General features: G+C 44.5%; 3 protein-coding genes across 4 annotated transcripts in view; 1 reads left to right on the top strand and 2 right to left on the bottom strand.

The window, feature by feature from the left end:
* Positions 1-229: 229 nt before the first annotated feature.
* On the bottom strand, positions 230-20,022 carry AKAP10 (A-kinase anchoring protein 10). 2 transcript variants are annotated; one of them, XM_084493384.1, is made up of 15 exons: positions 19,203-20,022; positions 15,928-15,975; positions 13,430-13,612; positions 12,541-13,092; positions 11,036-11,134; positions 10,432-10,516; positions 9,945-10,068; positions 9,221-9,357; positions 8,007-8,151; positions 7,102-7,275; positions 4,758-4,867; positions 3,813-3,895; positions 3,165-3,217; positions 2,481-2,576; positions 230-1,705 (listed from the first exon to the last, which is right to left on the bottom strand). In XM_084493384.1, the coding sequence occupies exons 1-15, from the start codon at positions 20,005-20,007 to the stop codon at positions 1,700-1,702; spliced, it is 2,700 nt and encodes an 899-aa protein (XP_084349510.1). In that variant the 5' UTR covers positions 20,008-20,022; the 3' UTR covers positions 230-1,699. The 2 variants fall into 2 exon arrangements, with proteins under 2 accessions (XP_084349510.1, XP_084349511.1); XM_084493385.1 differs by lacking the exon at positions 15,928-15,975.
* A 2,332-nt stretch (positions 20,023-22,354) lies between these two features.
* LOC311421464 (uncharacterized protein) overlaps positions 22,355-26,327 on the bottom strand; it is a 50,521-nt gene continuing 46,548 nt past the window's right edge. Inside the window, exons 5-6 of the transcript XR_014684880.1 lie at positions 25,873-26,112; positions 22,355-23,879 (exon numbers count right to left, since the gene is read on the bottom strand). The gene's annotated coding sequence lies outside the window, so the exon portion shown is untranslated. The remainder of the gene's footprint in view (positions 23,880-25,872; positions 26,113-26,327) is intronic.
* The window catches only part of LHFPL7 (LHFPL tetraspan subfamily member 7), a 65,344-nt gene continuing 63,385 nt past the window's right edge, over positions 24,369-26,327 (top strand). The window contains exon 1 of the mRNA XM_084493379.1: positions 24,369-24,721. Within this exon, the coding sequence (XP_084349505.1) occupies positions 24,434-24,721 (288 nt within the window). The 5' untranslated portion in view covers positions 24,369-24,433. The remainder of the gene's footprint in view (positions 24,722-26,327) is intronic.

Raw genomic sequence — 26,327 nt, 5'->3', positions numbered from 1 at the left:
GAGGTGGGACCTTGTCAGCCATTTCTCCCTGCTTTTTGTTCCAGAAGTGTTTCTGATCAGGCCCTAGAATTTATTGAAATGATTCTTAGTACACTACATCATCCATTACAAGATTAATTAGCATTTGCAAATGTACCAAGGACAAACATTTCAGGTGTTTTTGTTTTGTTTTGTTTTTTTTTTTTTATGAACCTATAAGACCCACCTTTAAAAAACATGTAAACTCAAATCCCATCAAAACAGAAAATTGACACAAGTTTTAATATTTATATATTTTAAATCAAAACACAATTAAATATAGTATGCTTTAAGTACACGAATACTTGGGCATGAGAGAAATAAGAGGTGGTACATAGTACCAAAAACCTATACACAGCCTTTTTTGCTTTTTTTTTTTCTTATAGATAATACAGTGTCTCTATACAATCAAATATTGCAACAGTATAACACTTGCTAGTCAATCAAGATACTCTGAACATTGGAGATGATTTCTTTGCAAAGTGATTTTTTGCACAAGTTCAAGGAAAAAAAGCAATCATAAGAGTTAAATAAAAACCAAAATGGAAGTGTTGTATACTAAAAATGCAGCGATAACATAACAGTGACACAGAGTGTTTTTGATACTCTGCAAAATCAATTTGCTGGGAAAAATAGAGGTGCTGTGTCACATCGTGGCTTTTTTTTTTTTTTTTTACTTAAACTAAAGGTTTTGCAAGTTGCAAGTGTTAACAACATCAGGGAAAAGGTGGCTGAAGGTCATTAAAAATTATTTTTCTTTGTAAACCAAACCTCTGGAATTAGATACTACGCTGGTTTGAGGACAAGAAGTTATGGAGAATGGCAGCAGCACATGGCAGTAATTACTTTTTTCCTTGCTTGTGGGATGGAAAGAAAAAAGATGGAGCAGGCTACTGGCTACGATCTCCTCAAAGCACAGGCTGCATTCAGAGCCAATGCACGGGAGCAGAGGGCTGCACAAGCACAAGACTGGCTTTCAAGTCTGCTCGAGTGGGCTGTGTGTCTGAAGCAGGGGATGAGTGTGTGCAGGTGTAAGAGCTCGACAAGGAAGAGTTACGCTGTCCAGGCTTCGCTCCTGATCGTTCTACACTGCCTTCAAAGTTAATGGAGTTATGAAGTAAAATACATTTATCTTACAGGTGAATGCTCATCTATTTCAAGTAAGGAAAAATAAAACTTAAAACTTTTTAGGTCATTCACTGCCAATAAATTCACCATTTCAGGTTCGCTTCTCCAATGGCCAATGTCAGGGATGCATCCCGTGGCATTTGCAGTTATATAATTAAAAATTACAGGTAGAACTAGAAACTACAGCAAAACCTTCCCCTCTTTGTGGCTTGTGTCCCATTCCAGATATTTTGCTTAAAAGTCTTTTTGAGACAGGGTCAAGTATTTGTGAAGTTGATCACAGTTACTCAATGACACGTTCATAAGTGGTGTCTTCCTCTCTAAAAACCATCATTGTGAATGCCACATACAACAGGAAAAAGTGTTTCTTCACGCTCTACAGTGGAGGTACAGGATTGCTTCTTTTTAATTCTTCCTTATCAATGAGGGAGATATCAGCGGTTGGAGTAACAGTGCTTTGTTTTTATTGGCTGTGTTAAAGAATCCACCCAAAGGGAAAGTTCACTCATTCTCAAAGCAGAAAGCCAGATTTCCTGTTCTGGCATTTCTAAAATCATAGCTGAAAAAGGAAGAACAGGGTTAGAGTTCATCTTACCCTAAAACATACACATCAATCACTCAACAGAAAGACATTTTGTGTTTACAAGTGTTGAAGCCAGGTATGCTTATGAGTTTGGGAGAGAAGAAATGCTACTCCCAATCTTCCAATTACAGTAACTATTGCTTGCTTAATCGAATCCAGAGCATCTGCAGCCACTTGACATTTCTAAATATTCTGCTGAGTGACTTTGTCATCTAGTCAGACTGGAATTATAGAATTAAGTACAATTATTATAAGTCATTTAAATATAACTATTCCAAAAAAAAAAAACACAAGAACTATGGACCATCCATTCAAGCCTAATCACTAGGATTTGGCACAGTTACTTTCAATAATTAAGTAATTTGAAAAAGTCAGATGCTCAAATGCTCAAAAGCCAGGAGTATCAGATTCTATACTTGATAAACTACTGTCTTCATTATTTCACAAAAAGTTTGGTACATCAGAACTTTTCTTTTTTTAGAAGACAACACGTAAGTTTTAGTGGTAATTTAGGCAAATACACTATTTCATGGTAAAGAATGCTAATAAGCGTGAACTTAAACAAGGAACTGCAATGCTGATCCTGCAGCACATATCACCTTCTTACCTAATAAGGCAGATTGTAAATACTCGAACAAAGACAATTTCAAGATTTGCACAAGAGAAGCACCACAGGTGGTACAGCAAGAGCTCTGCTCCTCCCACGCTGGCTCAAGCCAGATAAAGGCACACTGCTTTTCCACCCTCTTACCTTTGTAATCTTCTCTGAACGCTGTTCACATTGTGCCTGCTGCATAACATCATTGACTATCATCTTTGCTATCCTCCAAGCCATCTCTTCTTGAGCCTGCCATAGCAAAAACATCCCAAATACAAATGGTTTGAAGTTTGTAAAATAATGCGGTGCCCTCAACATAGTTCATGTACTCAACCTTGGATACGCAGTTAGCTTTCACAGCTCAGTGACTTGGAGTAAGCATATCCTCCCTTGATGTAAATGCACCTTGGTTTCCAAGTACAGCATTAACTTCAATTAACATGAACATTTACTGCTTGATGCAATTTCCAAAACATTTGGTAAGGTTTTTAGACTTATCTATTGGGAACATGTCCAAGCCCCTCCAGAGGGAGAAACGCAGCCTGCAACCCACATACAGTGGTCACTTCACGGTAAAACCAAAGAAGAACAGCACCTCCACACTTACTTGAGGATCTATCTTAAAACACTGTAATAAGAAACCCCTTGACTGCAAGCACACAATTAACTATTTTATTAAACTATTCAGCACTGTCAAAAAAACAAACAAATTGTTTCACTGGTGCATGCAATTTGATGATACTTATCACAGTGTCACAGTTCTGGCTGGTGTATCAGACCTATTCAGAATCTGAATGGTAAAGTATGTCACAAGGACAAGAAAAAAAGAGTACACACCTCATCTGTGTTTCCTTGAACCCATTTCTTCATTGCTTGTGAAAACATGGACCCTAGTTGAGATTAAAAAAAAAACAGCAAACAAGGTATATTAGCAAGCTCTGTGGCACATCTCTACAAAAGCTACTTCCTTCTATCCTTCTGAAGGATTTGCACTGCTGGTGTTAGAGAACACAGAAAAGAAATAAAAGACAAAGGATTACAGGGAGCCATGGTTCACTAGACTCTGAGTCCAAATCATTCCTTTTTACCAGAAAGCAGAGTTGAAAAGCTGCATTAACAGCGGATCCCAAACTGAGTGGGAAGCATGTGGAGAGCTGAAGTTCTTTTTCATCTTGAGACCAAATCTTTTGAGGTTTGATCATCAGCTCAGCTGCTAGCAGCTTTCATCCCTGCCAGGTTCCACTGACAGCTCCAACCCCCACAGGCTGCTCATGATCCCAGGAGTCCAGCTGGACCAGAAAAGCACAATTTGGCTAGGGAACCAGGCCAGAAATGGGTTTTGCCTCAGTACAGGACAATTCCCTAAACATCTCTATTTGGCTTTAACCAGAACTTGAAAGAGACAAGAATCTTGCTTATCTTGACTGAAGAGAAGAAGAGAATAGTTTTGCAGATGTGTATTGAAATTAAAAGAGGAAAGGAAACCTTTTGATTTTTTGACATCAGGCTCCGGTTCAGATTCTCTGATAAACTGTCCCAGGTCACTGACTCGTCCAAATGTCATCTTCCTGCAGAGAAAAGGAAGAAAGGGACCACACAGGTTACCACGAGAACTCCAGTAACAGGGAAAGTTCTCAATCAGAGAAACAAAAACAAGTCTACAATACAATAAAGGATCTAGTAAAATGCCATTTTTTCTTACACCAATTACCACCTTTTCCACCTAGAAATGATGTACTGGGAAAAATTTCCCGTCCTCCTTGTGTATCTGAATTCAGAGCCTATCTTAAAAATTCTAGGAACTACAAGTAGGCAAATGCTTCAACTCAACCATAACATCAACAGGCAGAGCTATCAAGTGCTCTACACTATTATAAAACACGTCATCAGGAGAAAACAGTTTACAGTACTTAAAGGGACAGAAGAGTGGCATGCAATAGCAAAGCAACTATAGAAACAAAGAATTTCTCTATGAGATCCACAGAGCAGAAGAGCTTTATAACAAAGAGCAACTTAAGAAACAGGAAAACAGCAGCGCAGTCTGCTGATGAAGTACAAGCCCTTCTCTACCATGGAAGTAGGGAGAAACTGAAGATGTTCATTACAGTATCAAATGCACCTGAGCTTTTTCTTTTTCTATTGCAACCCCAAATAGGAACTACTTTGCTATATATTTTGGAGTCAGAAGAGTAATAGCTAGGAGAAAAAAAAATCTGTTGGAAATATTTTTCTGGCTGCTGTTCTGTTCAGAGAATCATTCACTATGATGCTGGTATTAAATCACACTAATGAAATAAAATTGCTTTCAAATACTAGGATGTACTAATAATGCAACATTTAGTATTTACGCATACTCTCAGCGAAGGACACAGCAAAAATGAAACGTGAAAAGTATGCTACAAAGAATGAGATGCACTGAATGAGCCTTACCCTGCATATGTTCGTTGATACAAAGATTCTGGATCCAGACTTGCAGCATCTACAATTATTGCTTCATCAAAATTTTTCAGGATTTTAACATTAGCCTTTTTGACATTGGACTACAAATAAAAATTCTAAGTATTAGTGCCCAATGCAAACAACTTGTATCTTCTTAACAAAATTACCATTTTAGTGCTTTAACACATAGATAAAAAACTCCGTAACATTCATGCAAGCATAAAAGAATTAGAGAGCATCTACACAACAATGAATTGCTAACACCGTATGACATTGTTTTGAAACAGAGGATGACAAAGTTACATGACCAGAGCCAAAGACAATGTGCAGGTCAGCATACATACATGTAAAGACTGCTGTCTAAACATTATCAGCTGAATAGATCTGTGTGTGCATGCATATTATTTGTTTGAGTATTAACACTGAACTACCTCAAAAGCTGCAGCAGCTTCACTCATCCCTCTCATGCACCTGGTAAGCAATTCCTATTAAGTACTCTATGCGTTCCCCACAAACAGAGAACAAACATTTATCTTTTGGACTGAAGCATTTACATAGGAACGTGAAAAAAAAAACAAGGAAACGTTTGAGCAACAGCAGGGAGAGCACAAACGTATAGCAATCTATTAGCACCTTAACTCAGAACAGAAACATTTATGGCAGCTGCCTTGCAAACACCTTTCCTGCCGGTCTGTGCAAGTGCTGTTCTTTATGCAAAAATATGCAGAGATCTGCCTAGGAGCATCTCCAGCTAAGTAGGAATGCATACCACAAAATGCAGCACTTCCTTCCCAAGCATTCCAAGCAGGCCAATTACCAGAAGTTTCTCCTCCTACTACTATCAGGAGGCAGGGTAGTTTAAGATGGCAGAACAGATTTCATTCCCCACTTTTTTTTTTTTAAACTTAGTTGGGAGGTATAAAAACATTACAAGCAAGTAGTACAGCTTCCAGGTTGCTTGAACTGCAGTATGTCGGTACTGTTGGTCTACATTCCAGATTTAAACCCCCTGGTAACACTGCAGCATTCAATAAAAGCAACTCAGCAGAAGCAGTTCTCGCTTAGCTTTTCTGCTCTCAGCTGGGCTTGCAGTTTGCAAGCTGACCTGGTTACAGATAAGCTAGAATCTGCTTATCCTCTCCCTCAAACACATTTGAATCAAGCAAAGCTAGAAGTTTTGGAACAGACAACTCTTTGTTAAAAAACATTTCTTTGATGTTGCTTGCACGGTTACCAAATGTCATGTGCTCCACTGCCCACGTCTGAGGCTAGGCCCACATGGGAACCCAGCACCACATAAGGCAATAAAAAAGAAAGATGCTGGTCTGTGACCAGGGCACAGAGCAAATAGCCAGTGAACACCAGTGAAACTGGAAAGGTAAGAGCCAGAGAAACCCAGCTACATTCTTGCTTCTACACAGTACTGCAAAGGAACAGCCACATAGCCCTAATCATGCTTAATGAACGAAAAGAATGCCCTACCCAACAACAGACTATTTTTTTATTGCCAGCTTTACATCAAATGATAGACACACGAACAACACCCCCCAAATCACTGCATCTCGGTGGAAATAGTGTCTGCAGTGTGTATTTCTATGGAAATACAGTGTCAAAAGTATGTATTTCCAGCATGCCAGAGCTCTTGCTAAGGTCAGGAGTCTGCCCATCTTCTACCAGACCAACATGACCAGCTACCCTAAGAACTACAGCATGGAAATATCTGCTGAGGCAAACTAATGAAAACCAGCTGGGAGAGATAAACTGTCATTACTCTACATGTGAATTGAGAGATGATGAACACTAGAACTGAGGGGAATTCTCTGTACAGAGGTGTGTCACTTTAGTGACACTGAACACCCAGTTTGAATGTCCATATTTAAATTCCATAGTATATTCTAGTGTCAAATTTGCCTGAAGTTGTAACTGGGGTGTTGTTCCCCCCAAACACAGCTTTAAAATGTTCTTTAAAACATTCATAAACAAAGCGTTTATAAAAATGTTCTTAAGTGTTACAGCACTATGAAACAGTCTTCGGTGATTATTAACAACTTAATGAAAAAACATAACCTTGAGTCAAAGAACTAAAAGCAGTGCAAGACTCTGAGGACAATGAATATGATAGATACAGTCCTGTACCAACATCATGTTTCATCTTAGCAGGAGGCACAGTAAACATACCCTAACATAACACAAGATTTAGTAATGTTCAGTGATGCTAAAGAGGATCAGGAAGCTTACAATTACAATAAACCCTTACAGGGTATGAACTCTGATATCAAGACAGGAAAGCAACTGCAGCATTTGCTAGAACAGAATTAAACCAAGACAGACATACCTGGGAGGCAGAGCCATCTGGGCCCCCTATGGAATCGCTATCAGGAGAACTGCCGGGCCCTTGAATGTTCAGTGCAATATTCCCTCCTGGAAATTCATCTCCTCGTACAGAATGGATGAGATCATTCAAGTATTTGTAATAAAGGTTGCTGGACAAGAAACCAGGCAAAAAAACCTGAGAGACAGAAGAAGTCCCCTTAATCACAGCAGGCCTGCACGACTGCTGTAGATCATTTGTAAAACAGAAGAGACACACAAATATCTCAGTCCTTGTGTAGATGGTACACAAGTGTTCAGGTATGGAACTATTCTGGATTAGCTATTGAATTGCTTTCAGGCCTACTGCAAAATGAAACAACAAAAACAGTTATGTTTTAACTAAATTCCCCACAGATTGGAACTAAAATTGAGATTTTCCTTCTTCTAGAAAGGCCTGACAGCCCCACAGCCTTACAGCTATCTTACCAGACTGTTCAGAAACCAGCAGCAGCTCAAGAATCAAGCCATCAATCTAGTACCCTGTATCCTACAGTTACGCTGTTATCCACAGCACTGGTATCATACCTGCAAACTACTACTAGCACTTGCAAACAACGATTACTAGCATGAAGAAAAATTTTGTTAAAAAAAAAGTAAAATAAGCTGTTGATAACAATTCATACATGGGGGAATTCCGTTACTCCCAATAATATGCAACAATTTGCAGATTAACCATTTTGTGGTATCTTTCCATAGTAGGCTGGGGAAAATACCAAATTTTACTAATTCTATTATTCATGTAAACAGTAAGTTATTAAAATAAGAGGACAAGTCAGAGATGGCAAATGGAATTTGCAAGTCTGATGCTACAAGATCTTCCCATTATCTTCACTAACTGCCAAAACCATTCTGAAGAGGGTGTCTCACCGTCTCCATGGTAGTCCACGCCTGCCGTAAGGGAGTAGTGAAACAGTTAGGGAGAGGGCCACCTTCCCTGCAGATGTTGGATTCAATCTCTAACCTCACAGAGTCATCAAACCCAAGAGGATGCGTGGCTTGAAGGGAGAAGTACCTGCAGCACCAGACAGGGGAAGAAGACAACAAAAACACTTTGCAAAATTTGGCAGTGTTAGTACCTACCCTTTTCCACTGGAGGCCATTAACCATGCTGCAGCCACTAGATGGTGCTGGCTTCAAAATGTACGTACAACTGACAGTAACTAAGTGCAGGGAGAAAAAAGTCCCCAATTCACAGAAACATTTTTTGATAAAGCCTTGCCCTGAAGATACAGATAAAAGAAACAGAGCATCATGTGATTACTGATGAGCAGAATCCTACACAGCTTTGTAACAAAGAAGCAGGAATGAAGCAGAGGACACCCAGAACTCTGAAGCAGCATTTGCTCATCATTAAAAACAGTTTGACAACGGAGGGTAACAGAGGTGTGTGACTAATGGAAGTGGGTTCTTTGCTTCCTCTCCAAATTTTATTTCCTATCAGGACAGTAACTCAACAAGCTTATGGCAACAAGCCTTACACTTCAGCTTCTGGAAGCACTTTTTATGTCCATCCTCCAGTTGCACTGTTGCTAAGCTGAAGCACAAAAAGGAAAGAAGTTACACTACTGAGAGTGAAAATGACAATAAAAGGGGACTGGTTGCTTCCTAACCAAAATAAGGACCATCTTTTGAAATATTAATAACCAGCTCTACATGGCTTTTACTACATGTGGTAAAAGCACTTGCAGCCTACATTAAATGACTAAGAGTACCTGAAATTAAAGACTTTTCTACACTTAACACTGCTATAAGGTTTAGAACTTACATGTTTTTATATAGCAACCAAGTAGCTTCGATATTTTATGGCCAAACACTAACTGAAGCAATCAAGTCCTGAAAATTCTGATTTTTGTTTAAGAACAAAGTCTTTATAAGGATTTTACAATTATGTGTAAGGAAACATTCTAAGAGCTGTTGTACGTACACACATACACTGGAGGTCGCCTAAATAAAATGCATTTCAGCAAAACAATGCAATACTGCACAGCATTTGAAAATTAAAAGTTCCTCTTGCACACGGCAACACAGAAGGGCAAAGACAAAATTAGAGCTTCAGAAACATAATTGTTGAACTCCCTCACTTGTCATATAAAATCATGGCGTCATTCTGTGCTTCTTGCCCATCATACTGGCCTTTTTTGGCAGCAAGTTGAGACTGGAAGTTATCTGCTGCCAACCAGAACTGCAATACATTAACTGCTTCTTCTTTCTCCATGTACTAGAAGGGAAATTAAAAATAAAGTTTTAGCAAGAAAACATAACAAGCACAAACAAACTTCCTCCATCCCACTTAAAGTAAAAAACAGCCCATAAATTTGTGACACAAAATTATCAAAGGCATATAAATACTTTCTATTGTCTGATAGTGCTGCAGACAGAATTAGCTTGTTGCATTCTGTTTAAAAAAAGAGCTTGCGACATTTCTTTTCTGTACAGATTTTTGCATTTAGTTTCTAAACAATTACTTGTTTACATCATACTGAAAGACATAGGAAAAGCTATTTTCATGCTACACTTAGTTTACAGCATGCCTCAGCTTCCCAGCTTGCCATTCCAAACTATATTGGCTTATCAGACTATCAGGACAATTATCTTACTCCTAACAGATGATTCCCTAGAGGTACAGGACCCCAGAGCTGTAAAACCTCACATTTATCCTACTGCATTTAATCCCAGAAAAAACAGATACACCTCATCTCTTTGGTTATATTTAAGGTGCTTGGTTATATGTATTTTCTTATATTTAATATATTTTCCACGTGATAGAATGGAATCAAGAAAACAAATCACAACCCCAATACTCACCTCAGAGAAATAGAACAGGGCTGATTCACAGAAAAGTATGTCAGCTAGATAAACAGTCCCACTAGTCAGCACCTCGATCTGATATTTACAGAAATGATGACTTCGCAAAAATTCACTAAAGTGCCTGCACACGAAATAACGATTAGTCATTAAGGGCCAACAGCATTCAACACACTCTGTGAACCAATTAGTTCTTGCCCCAGAAGTCTTACTATTTCAGTCAGACAAAAGTAAAATGGGCAAGAAAAAAACAGGCAGGGTATACAAATGACATGGGAACAGTATAAAGAACGCATTAATAGCATGCAAGTACAACTTCAGCAAGCAATCACAAGAACAGATTTGGAGGAAGAGATCTGAGCAGCATTTCAAGTATAGGAGGCTACAAAGAACAGCAATTTTATGGTCGTCTTCATAAGCATTTTAAATGAACCACCTTTTGCAAAAGGACAACAAACACAAGAAGCCAAACCATTCCTTAACTTACTCTTGTTCCATTGCATTAAACACTATTGACTGTGCTGTAACAAAGCAGTTAGGATCCACTTGTCCATCTTCACCACAAATCTTTGCTGCAAAGAAAGACTGGGTTAATTTTAACGCACGTTTGGTTTAAAAAAGCTGAAAGACATGAGCGATGACTAGTTAATGAAGAACTGCAGTTCAAATCTGCTAGAATCAGCTGGTCCTAACTGCACAAAAAAAGCTGCTAAGAGGCACTAGCACTGCCTTCTTAGCACTGCAGATAGCTGACTGATACTATTATGGCTAAAATATTTGATGAAGACTCAGTTTGGATTCTTCCTATAACCATCAGGAATTTTCACTATTTTAAGCAAAGTCTCTGCAAGTTCTTAGGTGGACGTTGCACAAAATTACTGAAAGGTAAGATCTGCTGATACCCATGTGATTGCATGCTATCAAAATATCCAAGGCGGGGGAGGGGGGGAGCATTCTGCAATCATCAGGTGTGTGTTTAGCTATCTTTTTAAAACTAACTTTGCAATTCAGAAAAATAAGCGCGTGTGGTACTAATGATACTTATGGTGAAAGAGGAAGCTCTGAACTGAGCAGGCAGTATGCATTCTTACCAACTATGTCATTTCTCATCGCTTCTGTAATAGGTATTGGTTTAGCAGCATCTGGAGAAATATATTTGGTAAAAGTACTAACTGCATCCCGTTCTATACCTGCAAGGAAGAAATTCAGAGTCAAACTTTGTATGCATTGGTACAGGTTTAAAAAGAAGAGTGAATAACTTTCTTTCCTGAAGAGCAGATGTATCTAATAACAATTACAATCTCCTTCCCATGAAGCTTTCACAGTTTCTTGCTCAAAACTTTGCTATCAGCAATCTAACACAACTGTGTTAGCTCCAGCCAGGTCACAATAAGCCCAGCATGGACCAGCTAGTGAGATGAACACAGTAACGTAGCTCCAAATCCCCCCCCACCAAACCAGACAGCACCCTCTGCCTCAGCTGCACATCTTAGCCCCAGTAGTAACACCCATGTGGCATGAACTGCATGGAAGTTCCCAGTTTCTAGCTCATCACACAGAACAGAAAGCACTTGCATTATAAAGGAACTAAAGGAAAAAAAAAAAAAAATCAGAAAATTGGATTCCCCCGAACAAGTTGTACGCTTTGCGTGTCATTTTTCAAACAAGTTAGGACACTGCTTCGTAGAGAGGGAAAAAATTGTACTCCAGACTTCCCAGATTTCTCAGAAAGGACCTGGTCCTTTCAAATTATTTTAATGTTAGAAATCAGAGGTGTTTTTCATGACTATGTCATTGTTTGCTTATGATATTTTGGGGCTGAGGTTACATATTCTGGAGGCATATGATAAATGGCTATACAAGGAAGGCAAATAGCAAGAGAAAAGGATGTAACATAAGGAAACCATTGAGCAAACAAAAGGAATCGATACGAAGAAGGGAGTGCTTCCTTTTTGCCTGCATACTTGCAGAAATGAGGGCGAACTGAGTCGATGCAGATTACAGAAACAGGTGCATGTAGCTCACTATCAAAAGTCAGTATTTTAATTTCATCCTTACTTCCAGTTGCCTCTGAAGAGGTGGACTCCGAATGAGAACAGTAAGTTACAAGGGGAGGAACTCTATCAAATAAATCCAAGAACAAAAACAGCACATTCCATACAAAATCTCTACAAGTCTTTTGGAACCAATACTTACGCCATTTTACGTGATTCAGGATATTTACCTTCCACAGGCAGTTTATTATCAATTCTCAGCCCCATCATCCAAATTTTCTGCAATTCTTTTAAGTTGGGGGGTGGAATGTGTGAGGGAAGAGCGGGACATTGCAATGTTCATCTTCGTTTCTTAAGATTACACAAGTAGGAACAGCATATTTATTTTTAAACAACCAGTCAAAACAAATACATAACTCTTAAACTGCCTATCCACTTACACAGTAAGTTACCGAAATACAAAATGATTTTCCTCCTCACAGCACCATACCAAGCTTACTACGAACACAAGAACCAAGGCAGCTCACCATAAAAAGCAAGCAGTAGCTAGTACATTCCCCATCTGCCCACCTTGTTCAAAAAAGGGGATATTTGACACTTACTTTTCATTAGTTTTCCTGACAAGTCCTTTAGTGCAGATGAGGGGCTGTTTCTATTTGATACTGTAAGCTTGGAAGATTCTTGCTGATCAGCTGCAACAGAATGCATCCCTGTCTCAGATTTTCTTAGACAAACAACACTGGTATTATCCCTCTCTTGACCCGAGAGCACGTGGTTCTGGCTGTTGCTAGTTCTGTTGTTCTTATCTGGAGCCACTGGTTTGGTCCTGAGCAGTCGCACAGTGCTAGAATCCTCCAGTCTCTCCTCAAGCAATCCAGGCGGAGAAGATGCCATTTCCTCTTGTTTCGAGGGCGACACCGGCTCTGCCAGCGAACTCTGCTTAACTGTGTTCAGGCTGTGCGCTCTTATGCGGGACCATGTTGTGGAGTGAAAGCTTTCAGCCTCTAACCAAAACTTAACCAAATGTTCCATTCTGCGCAGTTCCATAAACTGGATAAAATAAGGGAGGGCTACATTGTCCTGCAGAACTTGTTCAAGGGTCTTTGAAAGGCTTGATTTGGTCTCTTGAGCCTGATAATTCAGACACGATCTGCCTAAAGGGAAATATTATGAGAATAACTCTGTATTGTGTTACAAACATTTCAGTTGGATACAAAAACATCTTGGAATGCAGCTAGTGAAGAGATGATTCCAACCTAATGGTGGTACACAAGACAAAGGAATCTCTTTTAACCAAAAAGGCAACGAATTTACTGCCCATTCAAAGCCCATCCAGGCTATAACAGATGCAATTGAAATGGCAGTATCGATTTTTAGTTACCCAATTTACTTGACTGAAAACCAACAAATGGTCAGCATACCAATAACATCCACCGGAGGGAAAAAAAGAAAGGAATTGCTGATAGTATTACAGAGCAGATAAAGCCTTACCTAAGTCTCCAAAATGAGCAGCTTCCATGTGACTTGGCTGCTTCTTAAGAGCAGCTGTCCGACTGCTAGAGAAAGAGTCCATGTTGGCAGAGATGGCATTAATTGCCACATGGCTTGGTCCTGCAGCCTCCAGCAAGGCATGATTTCTAGTGCTTCTTTGAGGGGAATGTACAGGTATTGGAGCTGGAATCAAGACAGCAGTGATTAAAAGAAAAGGATCCTCACACCATTTCTATGCATTATTGGGTGCTAAGTGCTCCCCAAACAAGCCAATCTTATTAAAAACCTCATGGAACCACTGCACATCATCTTGGATCAAGGGTCTAATATGATTTAAGATTACAGAAACAAACAAGTTTTATGGCAAGAATAATCTCACTTCCAATAGATCTGAGTGGTACCCGCCCCCTATATCCTCCTTATTCAGTAGGTAATCAAAAGCCAACAAATCCAAGTGTGCATGTGAAATATTATTCCTGAGTCTTCCTGCTTCCTTTATAACCTCTGTAACAACAATCTCATACTTTGTCAGCAATGTAGTTTAGTTGCATTATTCTTGGCAAATCCATTTCCTTACCTTTTTAAAGGTTTAAATGCGTTAATAAAAACTGAACTACAGAACTGAGAGTTTTAAGAAGAACATCTTTCAAAAATATTTTGTCTGTACCTGAGTTCTAAGAGGGAAAAAAAAAAAGCAGTAAGGAAGGAAACATCTGTGATGAAACAGATTATAAACCTTCATCTCCCTTGGCCATTTCAGAACATGGCTGGCTATTTGAGCCTAGAGAGAACAAAGAAGAACTTCCTCATGCAAAACCATCTGTGAAAAAGCATCAAGTGGTTGTTAATTGATGACAAAGCTGGAACAAAACAAAACACAGCAATACCAGTTTCCAAAGCTCTCAGGAAATTACATTTGATTAGGATGTCACACAAGGACATCTTACACCTCTGACTGTTAAAAATAAAGCGAGTCAGATGACACTATCTCAGCACACTGCTTCACAATGACGTGTTTCATCAAGGTGTTAAGAAAGTTGTTTTTTTTTAATGACTTTCATGCTGTGTAACTTTATTTTTATGCACAATTTAATGTGATGACAGAAGTTGATGATATCACACTTGAATATCACGGTAGCAGATACCTGGAAGCAACAGTACAGGAGAGCTGAAACATTGATGCTATCCTGAAGTGTTCCTGCATTTAAAGTATTTGGTACCAAGGTACTGCTCACCGTCTTTTACATAGCCTTTATTTAATACTTTAATAATATTTAATAATAAAAAATAGATAAACAAAAATATTTAATAATATAATAATGGAAAACCTGCAGTTTTCCCCATGCCAATGGATGGCAGCCAGTCCCTTGGCTGATGAGGGAAACTTGCTGCAGGCTGCTTGTGTAGAACCAGAGCCACACTGCTCGTAATGGTTTAAGCTTTTGTGAAATAGATTCAAATTGAATTTCGTATGACAAACATTTGAAGCAAAATTGTTCTACTTAATCTAAGCATCAGGCACTTGTTCCAAAACCTCTGGATGGCACTAATCTAACCTAACATCACATGGATTGTGGAGCAGCTGCTTGCCAAACTGGAAAGATGCTCCCTGTTTGCAGCAGCTTGCATGTAATATAGGAAGTTTTCAACTTCAATGGTGACCAAACTGCAGCCTCTCCCTGACAGCTTCTGTCAGATAGTCCCTGGGAACTGTATTTGCACTAAAATAATGGGGTACACTATTAAACAGATGCAACTGTTTCCTATATTTGACTTGAGACGCCAAGATAAGAGAAGCCTTTCATTTTCTCTCGTTATCCAGATAGCACATTCACAAGTACAGAAATGGGATTTTGTCTGAGGACATAAAAGCAACAGGCCAGATTTACATGGACTACCTCAGCTCCTTTTAGCATTGCACTAAAAATTGATAGCATAAATAACCTTGTTTTCCCACATTTTATAAACTTCTTTCCCATCAAGACTTTGTCTCCCAACAGTCAGCAGCAAGACTTCTGCATCACATGGGGGAGCATTAGAACAGCTATTCATTCTGAACAAAATTCCCATCTGCGGTCTCACAAGACACATCAGTCAGAGCTAGATCAGACACTGGCACCCTCTTTGGCCAATTAGACAGTTAAGCTGCATCTTCAAAACCACAAAGGACACTACAAATAAGCAAGAAACTTCACAAGCAACTCATCGTAGATAAGGATTAACTACTGTCTGCAAGGTGACTGAGTTTTACCATCCCTTTGAATTAAAGCTCACGTCTGACATAATTTAATAACCTTCTGTACTTATAGATACAGCGAGATGGCTAGGAAAGATTAGTTGCTATAAATACTCGGGAACAGAATTAACTTTTGGTTCTGTTTTGCTTTTAAGGCTTAGATCGGGTTTGCGCCCAATTGTAAGGAAATTATTCCATAGTTACAATAAAAATGTCAGATGATATTAGGTAACTGAATTCATAAACAAAGCATCGCTCTTACTTTTAATTGCTTTCACATCTGTGGTCTTTTCTTGTTCTTTACCTTTCACTGTAAAATATAAAGGAAAATGTTAATGTTATTTTGGGTGACCAATGACATCTACCAGAGAAGGAATATAAAATTCCCAACTTCAGCAAGTATCAAAGGAAGATGCAAGCCATCATTTTGCTAAAAGTGATCTCATTTAAATCCGCATAACTAGTAACTGCCAGACTTTCAACGCTTCCGTGTTGCTTTCCTTTCAAAAGCAAAACCTTCTCATTCACAAGTTAAGTTCAATGAAATACACTACCTTAGAATTAACAGCCAGAAAGATTCTTGCTGTCCATACGATTAAAGCAAGGCTACACTCAAGGTTACTTTAATAAACAGCATTAACTGGAAAGAAAGGGATAGATGTGTTCTAGGAGCAGGATACGGCAGATGTTCTCCGAGCTACAAATGGCATTCCCCAAAACAAGCATCAGACCGGTGTAACGTGGACGGCTGGGGAGGTGCACGTGGAACCAGGGACAGCCTGTGACTCCTCCACCACGCAGGGGGTACCACAAGTGTTCTGGAAGGATGCTGAAAAGGGTTAATTATCTTATAAATAATACTGCTCATCTACCTTCAAAGGCTATGGCAAACAATTGATGGGAAGATCACAGTTAAAAAAAACTCGTGAGGAAAAAGTGCCTTTTAAAAAAAATTGTTCTTAAAAGGAGCTCCTAAAGGAAAAGAACAAGGATATCTATTTAAAACAAAAATAAAGAGACCAAAGGAGTTCAGAAGCAGGATGGCACAAGAAATTAACTGGTGACATTGCAGAACACGATCTGCTAGAAGAGCCTCGTACAGCCGCTACAGGCTGGGATTATTACTACAAATAGGTCATCTTTGAACACTGACTCTGGAGTCCTTCCAAACATAACCACAATTCGTAGCTGACTAGAATCAAACATTTGTGTTACAGAACACCGGCAGATTAGAAAACGCTTCCTATTTAGACCTAAGCATTTTAAATATTTTAAAGGGAAACTTCAAGCTCCCGTTACATAATTGCCAGCTCGATCGTGGCCGCAGCGCTGCCACACTGCCAGCCTTCCCTGCGAGCAGCACGGATGCTGCAGATCTCAACTGGCACCTCAGCGAGTACGAGTTAAGCTAGCGGCTTCCACACACTGCCCGAGACAAAAAGGTTTAAGCCTCAGCTAAAAGAACTGGTCCTTTTTAAACTGAGCTTACAGCCAGATGTAACTGCACACGAATGGTGAGAACAGCCCAGCTTTTACATAACTGACTGCGTGCTGATGTGCAGGAGAGGAACCACTGAGAAAGCCTGCATGCCTGAAATAACCCTGAGCTACAGCAGACACGAAGCAATTCCCTTCACCACAAAGCTCGCAGCCTCAGGAACTCTGCACCTCTCTAGAATGGTTCCAGTAATTTGTTCAACTGATATTTAACCACTGGCAATAGTTCCCGAGCTTCAGCAGAAGGGCCCTCCACACACCTATTTGGTGTTCCAATGTACTTGTTCCTTCTCACCAACTTCTCAGTTCCTCGCCGCCTTACTACCACTACTACAAACTCCCAGGCCACACCGCAACCTCTTTGTACACCGGTGTCTTTTGTCACTGCCAGCTTCAAGCAGAACAAGATTAAGGAGCACCAGCGGAGAATAAAGGAACACTGCTGTACGTGAGGAGACCACGTTACAGAGGGTGAAGCTCCACTTAAGGAATTTACTTTCATTTTCTTCAGAAAAACGGATGTCATTTGGTCTGCGTGCAGCCAGACAGATAACTGCGGTACACAACTACCAAGGCCAGAGGTCTGTGACAACTTCCAGTAGCATTACCCTGTCGTGAACAGGGCTTGCATCAAACCAACACCAGCTGACCACAAGAGATTTGAAAACGTTGATTCATTCACATCTTGAATGGCAGAAGGATGAATGAAGACAGAAGGATGAACAAGCCTAAGCTGCTCATGCATGTACGTATAGGAAAAGCAACGCACAACTTCAGAGGTCAGCGTGCATCATTTCCAAAACATCCCCCATGAATGAGCACAGAGCCCGACTGTTCTCACTGATAATGGTTTCATGATAATTTCACTGATAATGGTGCCCTCAAGCCCCCTGGCTCCCGGCCCAACTGTTATTATTTCATTTCTCTACTGATTATCCAACCACAGTTTTATAGACCATTCTAAAAAACTGCTTCACTGTATTTTTGAGATTTTTCTACACGTCAGTAGTTCCAGCATCCTTGCTACAATTTCATTTGAAAACAACTATTATCATATTTTCCCAATATTATATCTGCTGAAATAAGAACAATTCAACCCCAAAACACTGACGCTTTTGTCCAGTGTTAGACTGCACGTGTCTAGTCTACAGAGGTTTATCCTAAGCCTTTAATTGTCACTTTTCACCAGCTGCAGTTTAAGATCTTCTCTAAAAGTCAGTGTCTATAACTGAGATACACAAAGCAGTATTATTTATGTACAACCCAGCTGAGAGCTTACTCTTCTCCACCTTTTAGCAATGCCTCTGCTGGGCATTTAGCTCTGACTGTGCTTCTCTGACCGAAGATGCTTTAATCACAGCTCCAGACACTTCACTACCTTCACGAGAAAGTTTCCACCAAAGCTCACACTGCTCCTAGGGTTAAGCATCAGGAGAGAACATCAGCTCCACGTTTCTTTTCATCTACAAAGCAGCAGAAGCTATTTTTGACCAGTTTGTTTATAAGCAGCATGGAAGTTTTATTCCGCAGCTCCACATCAGTACATAAACAGCTCAGGAATCATTAAACACTTGCAAAACCCTCAGTGGATTTCAGGGAGCTTTCATCGCTGCTACCATGAACAGCAGCTTACATTCTGCACCAAAAACGAACCGTTCGGCGCTGCTGCTTTGGCTCGGAAACCTTACAGCAGCACTTGTCAGCCGGGTGCAGCAGGGTGGCTCCGATAACGCGCTGTAAGCCCCAGCCCGCAGCCTCACCTCCCAGGCCGGGAGTTGGAGTTGGAGAAACCCAGAGACCGCTCCGGGAGGGCGCAGCGGGCACTGCTGCAGAGCCGCCTCCCGGCAGGGCACGGCCCTTCCCCCGGGGCCCCGTTCCGCCGCCCCGCTCCGGACACCCGCAGCCCGCAGGAGCCCCGAGCGCCCCGGGCTCCTTCCCCAGCCTCCGCCCGCGCCCCCCCCCCGGTGACCGCCCCCGGCCTTTCCGTGCGGCCCCGAGGCGCTGCCCCCGCCGGGCCCCGCGGCGCGGTGCCGGCCCTACCTTTCCGCCTGAAGAAGGACATGGCGCCGGGCAGGGGGCGAGGCGGCCGCCGGGGGCGTGGCCGCGGGAGCGGGCAGCGAGCCGGGCCCCTAGGAGCGGGGCTGCGCCCCCCGCCCGCCGCCGCCGCTCCCTCCGCCTCTTCCTCCCGCGGAGCCGCCAGCGGCCGCCATGTTGTCAACAACCGCCCCGCTCCCTCTTCCGGCCGGCCGGCGGCGCGCGCGGCACGCCGGGACGCGCCCGCGGACCCCCGCCTCGTTCGACGGGGCCGCGCCGGCGTCAGCGCGCTCGGCCAATCCGCGGGGGGCGGGGAGGCGGCCATCTTGGTTGAGGGCAAGAAGCTGCTGAGCGGCCGGGAGCCATCTTTGGTTAGGGCGAGGGGCGCCTGGGGGGCCGAGGCGCCATCTTTGTTGAGGGCAGGAGGACCGGGGGCGCCCTGCGGCCACCTCGGGCCGCGAGACACGAGGCGGGGTGCGGCTGCTGCACTGCCGCTGCTGGCGGAGCTCGGGTTTGTGCTTGGCAAACTGAGGCCCGGCAGCAGGACGCGGCCCTCCCCAAACCCCACAGCCACCCGCCCGCCGTTGGCGCTGGGGGAGCGGCTGCGTGGAACAGTTTCTCTCCCGTTCCCCGGTGGCCGCCTCGCACGGGCCCTGTGAGGGAGGCGCCGCCGCGAGGGGCCCGAGGCGAGCCCCAGGGGTTGCGCAGGGGCCGCGGCTGCGTCTCGGCCGCTCCCATCGCCGGGTCGGGGCGGGTCGGGGCAGCGCCGTCCCCCTGTGCTGTGACTGTCCTGCTGCCGAGTTCGGGCCATACAAAAATACGTAATTAATAATCACTGCGTGATTCCTGGAGCATCTTTCATCCGAGTGCTCCAAAGCTCTTCACAAACGCTCATTAATTAAGACTCATAAAATGCATAAAAGGTATACGGGGATCTCCTTGGGGCTGAGACGAAGCCATCTCAGGGGCACCGTGTTGCAGCTATTAACACCCTACAGCAACGCCATTCTCTCTTTTAATATTATTTTTGCTAACTGATGCTCTTCGAAACCTTTTTGTACACGTGCCCAGAGGCTGGTTTGAGGAAGTCTTTTTTTTTCTTTTCATAATGAGCTGAATTATTTAATTGGCACATACCCTAAAGAGGTTGACAAACTAAATATTCAAAAGGTGTGTAAATTTGAAAGAACGGGCTAAATCATACAGGGAACATTAAACTAACATCTTCTGTCAAAAAAATCTTTGCACCCAGACCTCTACAAACATGTATAACAACCTGCAGTACAAAGGCAGCCCTAATACGGCCTGTCTGATCCCCCAATGTGCTGCACACAGCCTGCTGTCTGTGTGGCGCGGTGAGGTTAAGGGGTCGAGCTTTGCAGAGCAGGCTGTAGGTTTCAGTGTGTGTGTGCTGGGGTCGGAGCAGAACACGGTACTGCAGAACCCTGGTCTCACGTGCTGGCTGAGTTGCCATCAGTGGTAAATTTCCCATGGAAGTCTGAGCCTTTTTCTGACCTTATGTACACGTCTTCTACCGCCAAGCCCAAACATCACAACCAGCATAGCTCCTCTGGCTGAGCAGTGGGAGAAGGAGGCAAGCTTTCTGCAAAGCAGGTTTGTTTGGCTATGTGTGTCTGCTTCAGTTAGCCCAGACCCTTTCATGCTGGGGCACGCAGTCTCAGGAGGATGCACTGCCAGCTGTGAAGTGGCGATTGCTACCATCGATAAGGCGAGGCTGTCAGAAACCTGGCCAGCTGGCAATGTGATTTTTGGTGGGTAAATGGAAGGTATCCCTCATCACACTCAAAGAGAAAGACCTTCTATTTTGCAATTAATTTTCAAGCAGCAGTTCCTTTTCCAAAAAAACTAATCCAAAATCTGTCAAAGGCTTTGGGATAATTCAATTATCTTTGTATGAGATAATTGATGAAACCTCCAGCTACAAGTATTTTTGGCACAAGTTATGTTTGCTGGACTGAAATTATCTCCCCCTTTTGGGAAAATGCAGAAGGGCTGAAGCTCCAATCCACAGCTCATCACAGCCTCAGACCGTAGAGATCTGAACTGGAAGCATGAAAAGATCAGGTTCTGGAGTTTTTAACACATTTTAACAGAACATGACAGTTTAATTAACTGAGTAATCAGTTGAAATACGACTTCAGGAGACATAGGTTGGCTGACATCAGAGAAACTGGAGGACACCTTCCTAAATTCAGGTACTCAAAGAAAAAATGCTTCATTGCTCGGTGATTTTCCCCTCTCCATAGATAGAAAAATAAGCAGACTTGGAAAACATTTAAATGGGATGCACTTGTTAGGACAGAATTAATAAATCAGAACAAGACTTTTCTGATAGCTTGGCGTCTTTGACTCACAGATAATTAATCACAGGGAACTGCTCTGTTCCATTGCAGCATTCAAAAATCCACAAATGTACAAATCACGTTAGAGACTTTCTGGTGCTCACATCTTTGGGACAGAACAGTCTGTTCATTTATTTACACATGTTTACGTGGCATTGGATTCTATCTCATACATAGACTTCTCACTACTTTGGGAATACAGTAACAAAAATGTATATCAATATGGGGTTTAACAGCCTAGATCTTATTCTGCAGTCAATGCCCAAATTTTTAAGGAGTCAAAGATGCCTTTACAGCAACATAGTACAAGCTTTAAAATCACATAGTCTAAATATTGCCATTAGTATTGTTAAAATTGTTAATTCAAATGAATTAGGTATCTTAGATGAATTTGCAAAATACGCAATACAAATATTAATCACTAAGAATCCAGGAATTAATGGTGAGGGAGAGTGGGAAAGATGCCACACTCACATATAGTGGTGCACAACAGGACTCTGTAGAAGCTGCAGAATCGAGAAGACACAACTGATACAATTACCATAGGGGTGCTCCAAAACTGCAATCACAGCAGCTTCAATTACAGTCTCGTCTTTTTCTTTCTTTCTTTCTTTTCTTTCTTTCTTTCTTTCTTTCTTTCTTTCTTTCTTTCTTTCTTTCTTTCTTTCTTTCTTTCTTTCTTTCTTTCTTTCTTTCTTTCTTTCTTTCTTTCTTTCTTTCTTTCTTTCTTTCTTTCTTTCTTTCTTTCTTTCTTTCTTTCTTTCTTTCTTTCTTTCTTTCTTTCTTTTTAATGGGAAAACAAGTGGCTGCATGCGCACATAAAAATCATTGCAAATTTCAGTGTGGCTGACCTCAGTCCATTAGCCTTAATGGGAATGGGAGGGTTGATGCCGCCTTCTCAGATGTGCCAACTATTTCAGAGAAGGGAATTATCCTGTATCCCAGCCAGGCAAAAATTAACAGATTTTATTAAAACATTGCAATCCCTTCTTGTCTCCTTCCACTGAGCACATGCCCAAGGAGGAAGCCTTGCTCCTCCACACCTGGAGGTTGGGTTACCCAGAGGGGTTCTTGCACAAATAATGGGCAAGGAGCTCCTGCCTGACTCGCAGTGGGTTTGTGGGTGGTCAGAGCCTGAGCCATGAAGTGTGATACAGCACAGAGTGAAAAAAAGTAAGCATCACTTACAGCAGGATGAGCTGCATCAGTGACTTGCTGGTGATCTTCTGGGCATCTGAGCTCTGGGCAAGGAGCACTGCACAGATGCAAAGAAAAGGGAAGCAGAGAAGCCCTCGCATCAGTTTTGCAGCTTCCTCCAGCCCCAACACTGCTGCATCAGCTTGTTCCTTGAAGGTTTTGCAGGGCTTCTGTCCCACTCTGGCATTGTTCTGCTTTACTGAAAACTAACTGGATCGTTCCTACCTCCAGTCTGTCTGGGCAGCATTACCATCACCTCAGATGACCTTTCACTAATTTCAGTTTTATTTCCAAATTCATGGCCATTTACGGTGTCATTAATACTTGAATAAAAACAAGTGAAAAATCTAGTTTTAAACTGCTATCTCTGTTTTTCCATTTATGCTTTTTCCCCTTTGGTTTTCCTAAATGCCTCAAAGAGAACGAGAAGTGCTGAAGTACATAACAGTAGTCGGGAACATCTGCAAACCTGGGATACGAGGACAAGAAGACTTGGTGTGATTTTTGCTCTTTCTAAACTTTCCTAAAAGTTAAAGGACGCACGTTTTTAAACTCAAGGACAAGACGCTCTCGCGGGCTGGAGGCCGGTCCCCTGCTCGCCCGCAGTCCCGGCGCACAGCGGCAGAGGGAGCCAAGCCCCCGCCTGCTGCTCACTGCTCGCTGCCCCCAGCGCAGTCCCGGAGCAACGAACCCAGAGCGGCAGGGAAAGCTCCTTTTTTTTTTAAAAAGCATCCTTACCTCTGTTTCAGCCGTATGGGCAATAGCTGCCCGAAGCCCACCGGAGGCAGGATAAATAATTTGGTGCCTGGTGCCATATTTATACGGGCTCTGCCTCCCCGTGCTGCCGTTTGGGACCGTGGGCACGGCTGGGAGAGAGCCGAGCTGCTGGGACCCGTAAAACGCAGCGACATCAGCGGGACGCGGGCACAAGCCCTTCACTTGGCGACCGGGGCAGAGCAGGAATAAGTCCTGGCTGACCCACCAAGTTTCCGAGCGACCGCTAAAAAAGCTCAGCAGCGCCGGGCGGCGCAGCTTTTTCGTTTAAAGTCATCCCAAATTCCCGGGCAAACATTCTGCGTCGCTTTTCAGGCGGCGTTTCCGACTCGAACGGGGAAACCTAAACCTAGACGATTAAAGGGTAAAATTAACATCGGTCGAGCGATCGGACCCTTAATTAAGAGGTGTCCAGAGGCGGACACCGACGGCACCTGGGGCGCCTCTCCCCCAGCCTCTGCGCTCCGGGTGCCCTCCCGGTGCGGGCGGTGCTGCCCCCCCGAGCCGTGCAGGGCGGCAGAGCGGGGAACCCCTGCCCGGGGAACCCCTGCCCGGCTCCAAACCACAGCGCTTTGGGGCGCCGCTCTCCGCCCCCCCCGTGTGCGTGTTTGCTGTGAGACCCCCCCCGCTGCCGCCCGCCGCCGAGCAGCTCCCTGCGGCCACAGCCGGGCGGGGAGCCCCCAAAAACGTGCGCGCAGGTGGGGGGGGGCCCCGCTGCCCCCCTGCCCCCGCGGGGCTCCCCCGCCCCACCCCGCCCGGTCTCAGCCGCGCCCCGCGGAGGAAGGGGGGGGGGGGGGGCGGCGCGCAGGCAGCGCGCAGGCAGCGCGCAAGGAGCGCGCAAGGGGCGCGGGCAGCGCTGCCGGCCCCGCGCCCGGCCGCGGCGGCTGCGCTGCGGCGCCGCCGATGCTGTCGGTGCCGGTGGCGGTGCCGGTGGCGGGGGCGGCGCGGGGAGCGGGCTCCCTGCCCCGCCGGCGCACCATGTGCAGCGGCGTCGGCTGCTTCTGGGCGCTGCTCTCCGCCGGCCTCTTGGCCGCCTGCGCCGCCGCCTTCCTCTCCCCGGCCTGGCTGCTGCCGCCCGGCCGAGCCGCCGCCGGCTTCGGCTTGCTGTGGCGCTGCGCCGGGCCGCCCCGAGGCTGCCACGGCTCCGCCGGTCCCGGCGGCTTCGGAGACATCCCCTCCGGCTCCTGGCAGGTGAGCGCCTCCGGCCCGCCGCGCCCCCCGCGACCTCCCCCGGGCTCCCCGGTGTCCCCCCGTCACCTCTCCGGCATCCCCCCGTCCCTCCCCGGGCTCTCCGGCATCCTCCCAGCACCTCCCCGACATCCCTCCACCCAGTCCCGAGCTCTCCGGCATCCCCTCCATCATCCCTCCTGCATCCCCGCAGACCTGCCCCAGGCTCTCCGGTATTTCTCTGCCCTCCTCCTCGCCTCCCTGAGCCTCCCCTGTCATCTCCCGTTCGGATCCAGGCTGCCCAGCATCCCCTCATCCTGTCCGCCAGACCCGCCCCAGCATCTCTGTCCTGCTCCGAGCATCCCCCGTGCTTCCCCTGAGCATCCCCGGCATCCCCCCAACGCTGCTCTCAAGCATCCCATCCATCCCCTGCATCCCCCCAGTCCTGCCCCTGAGCACTCCCCCAGCACCTCCCAGGTGTCCTGCGGACCCCGCGGTGCTGCTTCCCTCTGGGGGTTCCCGGTCACGCTTGGCGTGCTGCATGGGAACCTCCTGGGTACCTTCTTCGTGCAGGTGTGGCAGGCAATGCAGCCCGAGTGCTGCTGCGCTGCCCATCCTGGCCGTGGCCCCAGCGGTGCCACGGGTCTGACCCTGCTGCCTGCCCCATCAGGGCTCCTGGCAGTGCCTAGCTGCCTGGACCCCAAACCTTCCTGACCTGCCCGGGCGAGCTGCTGCGTAACGTGTGGGATGGAGTCGGGGCTCAGACAGGTCAGGTTTGGTGCTCCCCAGTGGGGCTTTGAGCATCGCGTGCCAGCTGAGTTTGCTAAGTGTAAAGGGAACAGGGAGGTGGCCAAAACTGCTGCCTCTGGGACACGCGGCTCCAGAGACTGAGCCCGGATGTGGGGACTGCTGCCGTTCCCCACCTGGCCAGCCCCAGGTGATGCCCTTGCCAGGTTTTGGGAGGAGGAGGCCAAGGCCTCCCTGCTTGCCCTCATCAGCTACAGGGCCCAGGGGTTGCTGCAGTGTCCTGGCGTGACAAAGGCCGCCTGTCTGTGGTGGGTGTGCACTGGGACCACGCAGCACACAAAGCCCAGCCGTGGTGCCTGCGGGCCGCTTGCCCTTGCCCCTTCTTCCTCCTCTCCTTTTTTTTTTTTCTTTTACTTTTAGCTTCTTACCCTGAGGTTTTATGATTTTGCTGCTGCTGCTGCCCAAAACGCACGAGCTTTGATTTGCTCCAGGTTGCTATGCTGCAGAAATCCCAACATGGGGGCTAAATCCCAGCGAGGTCGTGGCTGCTCCCAGCACAATGGGTGTCAGTAGTTGGATTTCTCAGCCTGTCGTGGAGCTGCGCTGCTCGCTCTCCAAGGATGTCAGGTCTGCGTGCGATTGTTTAAATCCTGTCATGGTCCTTAAAACTGTCATTAAAGACAAATATTGTGAATTGCAAAGAAAAGAACCGGCTGCTTAAAATCCTTCCTATTTATATAAAAACATGCAAAAATGCTGTCGTTTCCATAAGTTGGCCTTTGTTCAGATGTTTTTGCAAATGTAATTCAGATAAACACTTCCAAGCAATAACAAACTTTCAAGATAAGAATGAAGCTCAGCAGTGACTCATTTGAACAAGCTT

Source organism: Aythya ferina (genome assembly GCF_964211825.1).
Source record: "Aythya ferina genome assembly, chromosome: 19".
Taxonomy (NCBI): domain Eukaryota; kingdom Metazoa; phylum Chordata; class Aves; order Anseriformes; family Anatidae; genus Aythya; species Aythya ferina.
Note: the sequence above shows the minus strand (reverse complement) of the source record. Positions and strands in the feature narration are given on the sequence as shown.

What these genes read in the sequence shown, in the direction of transcription:
- AKAP10 (XM_084493384.1), bottom strand. Translation starts at nt 20,007, where the DNA reads ATGGCCCGAACTCGGCAGCAGGACAGTCACAGCACAGGGGGACGGCGC. An exon ending in GCCATGATTTTATATGACAA is followed by an intron (nt 8,152 to 9,220) that starts GTGAGGGAGTTC and finishes CTGGTGCTGCAG; the next exon opens with GTACTTCTCCCTTCAAGCCA. An exon ending in TTCAAGGAAACACAGATGAG is followed by an intron (nt 2,577 to 3,164) that starts GTGTGTACTCTT and finishes TTGCTATGGCAG; the next exon opens with GCTCAAGAAGAGATGGCTTG.